This window comes from Chondrus crispus, genomic scaffold (genome assembly GCF_000350225.1).
Source record: "Chondrus crispus Stackhouse genomic scaffold, scaffold_258, whole genome shotgun sequence".
Classification (NCBI taxonomy): Eukaryota; Rhodophyta; class Florideophyceae; order Gigartinales; family Gigartinaceae; genus Chondrus; species Chondrus crispus.
The window spans coordinates 99,103-109,880 of record NW_005179136.1 but is presented as its reverse complement, the minus strand read 5'-3'; the positions used below and the strand labels follow the sequence as shown (position 1 = coordinate 109,880).

The window sequence follows — 10,778 nt, the reverse complement described above, 5'->3', positions numbered from 1 at the left end:
CACCACTGCATGTACACGGCTACAAGAGTCTTGGTATACCAAACACACACGCGCATCGGGTGACTGTGAGGGAGACATCTTTGGGTGCTGCAATATTCTCCAGCATCACAAACATCTCGCCCGACCTCAGATACATCTTTTGCAACGGGAATCTTGCCTCCACGCTCATGAGGGAGCTGATGCATCGCTGTTATCCGAAAGGAGGTGACAGCGCCGATTCCGAGCGAGAAAAAAAATCTACCCTTAGGGTAGTCCTTGTTCCGTCGCACTTCGGTCGGCTCCGTGGCATTAGGAAGGCCTCCCGACCTTTTTGAAAAGGGCCTTACCTGCCTTTCCTCATTACCTCACAAAGATCATGGTCGCAAACCTAAAGCAAGCAATTGTAGTTAAGTTGTGCAGTACCGTGTACTGAAGTTAGGCTTTCTATTTACAATGTTCTTCCGCTCTCGGATTTGCGCGTCATAACGATCTACATAAGCACGCGTCAAACTTGCACTACATTTGCAAAGTAACCCTCAAGGGATACCCCCACCGCCATCGCAGTGGAAAGAATAAATAAGCTTGTCCGTGACAACTGCCGCAAATGCTACACCCACCCGCTCCACCACAAGTACATTTTTGACAGGTTATCCTCGCTCGTTGCTTCGTGGATAAGCCGTTGCACTTGTCCCTGTATCGACAGGGGCATCCCCGAGCTGTCTACCATGCCAGTTAGTTTAGCCTTCACGGCAGCTCTGGTCTGCCAAGCTTCCTTGCTAGCGATGACTGTTCCATTTGCTCCTTTCGTATCACTTCGACCCCAGTCTGCAAGCGGGTCGTAAAGGAAGGTTTCCAACACTCCTAACAATGCATCAGAGTTCTTTCGGAGGATGCCCATCACCATCTCTGACACGACTCTGAACGTGCCCTCATATCCAGCAACGCCCATCGCAGACACCATGTTGGGAGTCAGCCGAAATGGCACCACTTCAGGAACTTTCAGTGCCATTCCCTTATCAAAAAGCATTGCAAAATCCACGTGAACACATCTCCCGGTCGTCGTTTCGATTAAGACATTCTCACCATGACGGTCCCCCAGCCCTACCACGTATCCAGCCATGGACCATACAGCTACAGACTTCGTCCAGGTATTCCTTGCATCAAGCCACGACTGTGGATTAGTGTCACCCCCAAAGCTACATAGAAAGAATTTGTCTAAGACCGGCGGGAACTTGTTTAGCACCCAGCGAAAAAACTTTTTGCGATCTGATGTGTTCTGGTACTTTGCCTGGATCGCTTGCACCTCAGGAAGATCTGGGATTGCGAGATGCTGCTCTCGCACCAGTTTCCGCAACGGGTCCAGATCGTTCACCCATTCGATCATTCCAGTTTCTTCCGTCAGCGGAAGTACAGCATAAGTCTTCAGTTCCAAGTCCTTTTGTCGTGACTTTGAATCCTTCGACAGCAACCGGTTCACCACCGTCATGAATTCCACCAGACGACTGTCTTTGCGCATGTCACCGGCTGTCTCCTTCTTGGCCAGAAAGCGGTACTGTCGCCCGTCACTTCCCAGGAGCGAAATTCTTCGAGGTCTCATTAACGAAGACATAACAAGCGCTTTATCCTCAATATCTGCAATGCGTACAGGTTCAGAGGCAAACGGCTTGTGAGGTATTCCTGGCGTGCTCGACAGCTGAACGGTCAAAGTCCGCACTGCGGGTATGATCGGGTTCGCGATCTTCGAGGATGTAAGACGATCTCGCAAGGGTGTGAATTCTCTCGCGCAATTCTCAGATCGACCTCGCCGATCCTTCGGAAGCAACGTGAGGCAAATATCAATGAAAGAACGCACGACGCTTATGGCCCCATGTATCTTGGATTTTAGATTCCGTACTTGCTCTTGACGATCCTCATCAGCAGCAAGGGCCCTTCCCATCTTTCTCGTCTGTACCGCTTGGTTAAGCACAGCTGATGCCGCTTTCTTGCGATCAATTGTTTTTAACTGACTTGAAGGAAGAATCAGCCACGTACATTGATCTGGAAAAGCACAAAAGATTCGCGCAAGAAGCTGGGTAAGCTCATCTCTCACCGTCTTTCGCGGATGCAATAATCGGCTCATGAGCTGAGGAATTGCAGTCATCCACATATATACTGGAATGCTTTCGAGCGCTTTCTTCATTTCTCGCTTAACATCTGTCTCAACTGGACCACCAGACAGTCTTGCGTCGGGGCAATTTGCGGCAGAATGATAGTCAAACCAGACGGTCATCATCCTGGGGAGCGCCTCATATATTCGCTCGTTCCCGTTGCAGAGTGCCTGTGCAAAGCTCTTAATAATCATAGGGACGTATTCACTCCCTGATAGCGGATCACTACCGCCTTCCAGTGCGCGACGGGAAGAGCGTGCTGCGCTCTTTATAACAGGAAGGGACACGTTTGAGTCTGTATTCGATCCCGCCTGAAGTAATGCGTCATAATGTCGGCCGAGAGCGTAAAACGGTTCTTCTCGGCTAGGTCCGAGTACTGCCGCTTGTTCAAAGAACGACAAAATAACTTCAGATGGCTCACTGCGAGCTTCCTCGATCCATCGCCCTGCCAACACGTATGCAGTGCACAGGCGCCCTGGGATAGGGGAAGGGGCGTTTTTTCCACAGACCTTTTCGCTTGCTTGCTCGGTTATCTGAAGGCTGTGAATTTCCTTTTCAACCATCAATAACGCACCAGAGGCATCGCCTTGGTCATGACATAGTCGAGCCATCTGCAAAACGGCTTCGAATCTAACTTCATCTATGGAAACCTTCGACGAAGCATTGAACGCATATACGGATGCGGCCCGAAGGTTATCTTCTTCATGAGCTAGCTGCGCGAGCTGCAGATCGACTGCTGCTGCCTCGCTTTTCTTATGTAGCAGTTCATAGCATACCCTTTTCGCGGACAGAAGAGGCTCCCGAATTTTCAGCGACGGCGCAGTTGCGGCGAAGCGTCCTGCTAGTGAGATCAGAGGGGTATAAGAGACTTCGTGCCTGGAGTCTGTATCTTCACTCGATTCAGTCATTGCTTCGCATGCATAGATAGTATCTTCTATATCGGAAAGGGAATGTAAAAGGGTAAGCATGGGATATGCCCGGCTGTAACCTTCTCGAGCAAGGCGAACAATGGGCACGCGAAGATGGCTTCTTGCTTCACAAGCAGCTCTCCGCATCTGTACTGTTCTTCTGTTTCGCAAAGACGTCAGCATTCTTCCAAAACTCACATTGAAGTCTAATGTCCATGCAGTGCTACCGGACGACGGCTTTTGCCTGTCTGTGTCAGCAGAGAACTTGCCAAAGTCTGCCACCTTGTCCCACCGACCAAGTCGCCACGCAGCATCAATCCCAAGTGCTTGCGCCGATTGTCGCAGTCTCTTTTCATCTAAGTTGGCAGACGAAACCAGTCCCTCAGCATGGGAGAGCATTGTTTCCCAATGACCAAGAGTCATTAGACACCGGAGGAATCCATCATGCAGCTCCCATTGACGTGGACTTGACGCAAGCGCCCTTTCATACGTAAGAAGAGCTTCATCAAGCCTACCCGCTGCCTCTGCGTCGATGACTGACTCCGCGAGTGAAGTTTTCCCGCGCAATGTAGCAAGGCCAGCCATGCTTTCTGGATCTTCCAGCTCTGCAAACGACTTTTGCAAAATACTCAAGGCCTCGAGTTCCCCACAACTTGCCTCAATCACCTGATATTGCCCTTGACGTAGACTTTCGATGAATGCTGGCCACTCCCCATAACCGTGCTTCACTCGTAGGTTTCGAATGTAGTATTCAGCGAGCATCACGGCTCGGTAATACGAACGTGCTCCGTACGCTGCTCTGGCCTGTACTAGTAAGGACAATTGATCTGCTTCATTTCCATCCAAATCGACCAGAGGCGAGAGGGGATCGGAGACTCGCTCCTTGGCTGTCTTCACCTCGAGAAGGGCGCGTCGCTTGGCGCTCGACATTTCTGGAGTGTTAAATCTTGAGGGAAACGTCCTTCCCCGCAGCTTGCATCGCTCTTCTCTCCATGTTCGCAGAATGTCCAATATGTCAAATACTGGCTGCGGCGACGGACACTCATTCAGTACTTGGACTATTTCGCTAACCAGAAACTCTTGAACTTCAACACACCGCTTTCCTCTTTGGATATCAAGCGCGGCGGTGATAGCGAACGGAAACATGTATGCTGCCACATTGTCGTCGTAGCGAAGTACTGGGCGTGAAGCTTTCAGTGTTTTCCCAAACCTGCTTTGATTTCCAATGTAATCGACAAGTTGTACCACTATCTGCCGTCGCCATTCCTGAGCTGTTGCAACCACACCAGCAGGAGAAGCCGCCTTTACCTTGGACCAAACAGGTTGGCATGCCAGAGTGATGTCACCGGCTGAATTTCCGCCGAACACTCCCTTGTAATGTTGGACATCAAATGGCTCGGCAAGATACGGCTGGGCGACAGTCCTAGTGGTGCCCCCCAAGCATTCCCAAAAGAATATGCCATTCTCTCCCTCTGTGTCTCCCACTAACAACCTCTTCCAGTCTACAGGGGGAGATTGAGATCCTCGCGGTTGAATGGCTTTACTTGCCCTTGCGGCTGTGTCGGCCCTGCATCCGCAGACGCGCAGCAGTTCTTGGATCACAAGGCCAACTCTATTTAATAGACTTCTTGATCCACTCGCTTTCTCCCCACGCACCAACGAAGGCACAAGGAACTCATCTAGAAGAAAGGCAACCAAGCCATGCACGGTACAGGAATACGTATGACTATCACGCAAAGAACTGGCGGACGTATTGGATTGCGCACGTGAGAACTGCATCACAATCGCAGGGTCCACAGCTCCAATCTCACCGATGCAGTGCATTATTATATTCTGACAAACCTCGTTCTTGGTCTTATTGAGATTTTCCACCAGACCCTCAAGCAGCCTGGCTATAACTTGAATCTCTCTGTTCTTTTTGTATCCCTGAACGCGGTCGAAACGTAATATGCCATCAAGTAACTTCCGGTTTTTCTTAAGTAGTGACCGAAGGAAATCAGCAGCCATCACTTCGATCACCCCATTCTCATGTTTTGTGATGATTTTTCCGACGGATTCGCATGTCATCAACAAATTATGAGTCACAGGTGCGTCAGTTTGTATAGAAGCATCGGTTTCAAGGGGGTGGACACTCTCAGAAGTGATTTCCCCCGCGATCTGTCTCGCAGTTTCCTTCAGCATCGGGTGCTTCGCCATCCGGAGAAGTAGAACAATTTCTGCCCAGTCTGCAAACGAATGCCTTTTACCCTCTGCGATTAACCGATGGAGAGTTGCTGCTAAAGTATCTTCTGCCGATGACACCATCGGCAAAAGAATAGCCAGTATTGATCCCAAGTGAGGCAACATGCGCTTTGGACCAAGATGCAGTAGAAAATTAGTCCATGCCTTCATCGTTTGCTGATGGAACCACGGGCTCTCTCTTTCAAGTTCTGCGGCCATTTTCAAGGTGGCGAGAATCTTGGGGACGTAGACGTGCAAGCGCTCATGGGCGAGGCCAATCACACCATCCAGCATGCGCAAATAATGCATACGGTCCTTTTCAGAGGCCTTTGAACTAAAGAGGCCTCGGTTTACAGCATCCATGACAAGCATGAAGTGCGTAGATACCAAGGCTCCCACAACATTAGGTTCTGTACTGCTTCCTTGTCGGGAGATTGGAAGAATCTGGGCTACTGAGAATAGCGCCCGCCTAGCCTGAAGATCTCTTTCTCCACCAATGTCCATGATTATTCTTTGTACAATCTTTCCGGCACGTTTGCGAACGATGGTTACCAAAGGCATTCCGAGCGATTCCAAAATAAGGGCGTTCGCACCAGTCGGCCTTACGTCAAAACCATCCAAGTCTGTCATCGCCGCCCTAGCCAGAGCATCAGCGCAAACTTGATCGACAAGATCCTTCTTGGATTGATTTACACGCAGAGCTAGAGACTCCAAACCTACTGCGTCCCTTTGTCGAAGGAACGGACCAACTGCGTACCTCGGGACCTTCTTCCATAATGCCTCAACGTTTGGGCAAAGCAAGACAACCCTTAATGCTTCTGTGAAGGAATCGTTTTGCAGCATTCGGCAAACTGTGAATGGAAGCCACTCGGATAAGCTGGAACTCAGAAATCTTGATAGTTGCAAAGCAATGGGACGACGACCGTAGACAACTGCTTGCCGGCTTTCGACCAGATTGGGTCCAATGGTAGTGCCGGCATCGCAGTCTGCTCGGGCCCGCGAGGAGTATCGTGCCCCGTTGCCGTTTGATTCAAGATTGAGAAGGCGTTTCCACGCCTTCAGTGGGAGGGTAGGTACTTGTGCGGCTTTCTCCGATTGAGAATTCAAAGAACCCTGCCAATGCTGCAGTTCTGAAATTGCAGCAGCCAAGAGATAGTCTGCTGCCAGACCCTTTATTCGTGCCATGGGAATCGCATCTGAACGAAGACCCAAAATCAGTCCGAGAGGACCAATATCTAACTTCTCAATGTCTTTCACATTGTGGCTCTGGAGAGCCATGCTCCATGATTGCGTTCGATTCTGTAGTTCTATACCGAGAAGACGAAAAACATCGCTTGACTCGCCAGTCAACGACAAGACTTTCTCAATGCCATCCCAAGAGTCATTCTGTCTTCGCAGAGATGAAGCGTAGGACGAAAAAATCGAACCTTGATGAAGCTCGATGCCTCTATCCTGCCGCTCAAGATGTCGCAGAAGAAGGGCAGAGAGAAAGGCTATAGCTCTCTCTCGAGCGATGGAGCTTGTTGGATGCCAAATGGTCTGCACTAAAACTGAACTAGCCTCACCGATCTTGTGCAGTGGAGCATGAACAACTAGAATTCCCAGGCAATGTGCGGCTGCAAGAATGAGCTCATCAGCACCGGTCCCGCGAACGATCGCACTGACGACGGGGAAAGTCACCACCCACTTGCTCTCATCAAAAACTGAAAGGCTCTCGTGTTCACTCTTCCCTGTGGCATTTGTTTGCACATGTTCTGCATCGCAATCGACATGTCGACATATCAGATCTGAAATTGCATAAAGCGCGGCTGCTGCATATCCCGGGGATTTAGTTGAATACTCGGGAACCAAAGTGCACAGCGTCGAGAGATCACTGGCAACTCGATCGGGTGCCACTTGACAACCCATAGCAGCGATGGCATGAAAAGAGCTTTTCAGGAGAGACTGTTTTTCATGAAGCTTACAAACAGAGCTCACTTGCAGTGCGCAAGAGCGAATTCTTTCGCATACGCCCGATACAAGCTCTTCATCTACAGTTGAGCGTTCTCTTCTTGCTCTCTCGCCAAGTCTCCAGACAAGGTCAGAGAGCAAGCCAATAGGGATATTCCCTTGGTTCGAAAGCAATGCTTGGCTTGCACAGTCGAGAACAGTAACCACAGAGGCAATTAAGACATTGCAGTCATGTCGCGCTGTAGCGACCCGCGTACTATTTCGCAGGGCTTTGTCGAAAGTGCCATTTTGATCCAAGACGCTCAGAGAAGTAGCAAGTCTTAGACTCTCAGATCCTAGCAGTAGAAGTCCTTCCCAAAGATCGCGAGTAGACTCCAGTTTAATGCTACTGGTAACGTCGATGATAATCTGGGAGATGGAATGAGCGAACGTTAGCCACGATTCCAATGTATCGCACGGCAACTTGGCGCTCTTCGGCGTCTCCGCGTAACGTAACGCATCCGCCGACAACGCTGCAACACGGCGAAGAACCTGCAAGGCTTTCGGCTCCTCGACGCAGCTGTAAATGCTCCCGAGCTTGCCCAACTCCTTAATTAGCGTAGCAACAGGCGCAACGGGTTCCCGTCCGTCGCCTAGACTAGCCACGCTCTGTGATAAGGCTTCCTGAACGCCGCTAAACTGCTCTTCGGTGTCCATAGGCTGAGGATTATTAGTAATTCGCCTTCGTTTTCTCGGACGGCGCGCCAGCGAGAGCCCCTTGCTACGTGGTTTTCCAGACATGTCGCATGCGCTGCTCGACACAATCCCCGACTTCGAAAACGACCGCAGCAGCTCCCCTACCTCGCCATCGTGAGAAACAGCCATGCGAATGCCGGACACATTCCACACCTCCGACGGGAGGTGCCCCGAAGCGGAGGCGAGCTGAGCAACCTTGAACAAAGACAATCGTATGCGATCCGCCTGCTCAGTCGGTATCGCGGCGAGCCCCTCATCCGCAAGCACAGCTGGAATGATAGCGACAAGCCTCTTACAAACAACGGGCGGGACGACGCAGACGGTGGCCGCATCGAAGGCCCGCTCCAAGACGACGAGCGACGCGACCGCGACGTCTGCGCCGCAGCGCGCGGTGAGGAGGACATGGCTGGCGGCAAAGGCCAATACGGCCGATCGGGCGGAGGCGCCAATCTTGACCCACAGGCAAATGGCTGGGGCCGCGGGCGAGGCGTTTAAAGCGAGCGGCTGGCTGTTGGGCTGGCTCTCTGGGGGCGACCCCGAGTGGGGATGCAGGAAGGGGAATGCTCTGTGGGACGGGACGAAGGCGGCGAGCAGGCGCAAGGCGGCCTCGAGCGAGCGCGGGGAGACGGGGATGGGTGCGATCTTGATGGCGTCGAGGGCAGAGATCTCCGTCTCAGCGGAAGCGTGTGTGCGGGCGGCGTCGAAGAAGGTCGGGAGGAAATCGGTGAGCGGGGTGGGCAACTCATGCTGGACGAGGGCGATGGCGGCGGCGACTAGGTCTGCGATGTAGGTGGCGACGAGGCGCGAGGATTCGCGGGCCACAAGCGCGCGGGCGAGGGCTACGCAGGTGGCAATGGCGTCTTTGCATAGCGGCGGGGAGGAGAGGGCAACGGCGGAGAGCGGGATGAGAAGGGGCGAGAGGTGCGGTAGCGAGCGCGGGACCAGGCAGGCATTGCGGACGGCCTGGAAGACGGCGACGGCGAGGGGCGGATTGGAGAGGAGCGAGGGCAGGTGTGAGATGACAGTGGGGAGAAGGGTTTCGGAGTCAGTGGCAGGGTCGTCGGAGACGTGAGGCATGATTGGGACGTTGGGCGATGGTGAACAGGAACGTGAGTTGCGGGAGGGCGGAGACGAAGGGCGGATCAAAAGAGATCAAAACGAAGGAGAGTGGGGCAGATGGGAACACGTGTCCAGGTGTGCACCGATTACGCGTGTGAGACGTGTGAATAGGGAGGATGTACTGTAAGTGGTGGAGGAGGAAGGGTGAGTGCTTTCTCTGCCATAAAAATGGGTTTGCGGGCACGGGAGGCAGAGACGAGGGAAAGGATATATCTCGTAATTTATGGGAAAATCTCGTGCGTTCGTGTCATGAATCCATTCCGCATCCCTCCCCTTCCCGAGCCTCCACGCCTCGCCCGAGAACAACTGCTCATATCACCCCATTTCTACACAGCCGAATCATTGCGCTCACGCGACTTTCCCATCCCCACATAGCCCAAGCCATACTCACAGACTCAATCTCGCATCTCGCCTTCGCCGCTTCGCCGCTTGTCAAAACAAACGCTCACAAAACCAAACGCAAGGGGCTCTTGTAGACACAGAAACATATTCCACTATGCTCTTCTATAATACAAAACCAAAGCGCTACAACATCCGCTTCTATCTCTGGCCCACACACAGTCCTCATCCATGTACAATCAAACCAAAAACGCGTGCCATCGCTAAAGATGCCGCCCGTCAGCCGCCGGCGCACCGGCCGGATTAGAAGCGCCCACATCACCTGGCAGCGGCACGTCATCCTCTCCTTCTGAATCCGTCATGGAGAAGCTGGAGGCGTCGTCGTCATCCTCCTCGTCGTCTGCGGACCCAGATGGGAAGTCCTCGGGCTTGGCGTATCTTTGCACGTACTCGCGCACTTTTTGTTTGTATCGGTCTGGCTCCCGCATCTGAAGGGCCGCAGCCTCCCCATTGAGAGGGTCGGTCGGGTTTGGATAGGTCAGAAGCTGCGGGAGGAAGACTTCAAAAATGTTAGTTAGGTCGTACATAGGGCTCCACGTTTGGTTGATCACGTCCAGGCACACGCTTCCAGACCTGTCAACATTACAAAATAAAACGCACACCCCTGTTAGTATATCCAGACATATCGTAGGGGGAAAAAGAGGCGGAAGGAGGAGGACATACATTTCATCGACGTTGGGGTGGTATAATCTGTTGATGAAACCAATACTTGGGCTCTTGTATGGGTAGGTCTCCGGCAGCTCTACATGGACTTTCCAAACTCCTCCCTCGTACGGAGCTGTGCGTCATTACCAAAGATGAAAAACAGGCGTTAGTACGGTACCCCACGCAAACAAAAGCACGGCTAGTACTACAAAAGCAGAGGAGCGAGGGACAACCTACTTTGCTTGGGTCCGTGAAACTTGACGTAGAACTCGCCGACGCGGTCCCCATCTGCCATCTGAATCTCGTGGTCTGCCATCATGCTGTAGTTGGCGACACACAAAGGAGCAACACAAGGGTAGAGTCAAGAGACATACGGGAGGTTAGAAACGGAAGCCAAAGGACCGTCAACGCAGTCGAGGCTCTACACAAGCGACAGAGAAAAGAGGGGAACGTACAGCTTCATGAGGTCAGTCTCTCTGCGCTTGCCCGGGGAAGCCATGACTCTCTGAGGTAATCCCCTTTTCCCGACAGCTAGCACCAGCACCAAACTGCCTGCGAGCAGGAGCGAACAGGTGGCGAAGAAGGCGGGTGCAGGAGCAGTAGAAAAGGTATATAGTCGGAGGGAGTGTGGCGTGTGTTGGGGGGGGGGGGGGGGCGGGGGAAAGGGAAGGGGGGG

At 52.4% G+C, this 10,778-nt stretch overlaps 2 protein-coding genes; both read right to left on the bottom strand.

Moving 5' to 3' along the window:
• Positions 1 to 586: 586 nt before the first annotated feature.
• Positions 587 to 9,016, bottom strand: CHC_T00004892001 (hypothetical protein). Its single transcript, XM_005716309.1, has one exon. The coding sequence runs from the start codon at positions 9,014 to 9,016 to the stop codon at positions 587 to 589; it is 8,430 nt and encodes a 2,809-aa protein (XP_005716366.1).
• Positions 9,017 to 9,255: 239 nt separating this feature from the next.
• Positions 9,256 to 10,738, bottom strand: CHC_T00009358001 (Ubiquitin-conjugating enzyme, E2). XM_005716308.1 is given in 6 exon segments: positions 9,256 to 9,660; positions 9,661 to 10,030; positions 10,121 to 10,235; positions 10,340 to 10,422; positions 10,558 to 10,601; positions 10,602 to 10,738. The coding sequence occupies 4 exon segments, from the start codon at positions 10,599 to 10,601 to the stop codon at positions 9,661 to 9,663; spliced, it is 612 nt and encodes a 203-aa protein (XP_005716365.1). The 5' UTR covers positions 10,602 to 10,738; the 3' UTR covers positions 9,256 to 9,660.
• Positions 10,739 to 10,778: the final 40 nt, after the last annotated feature.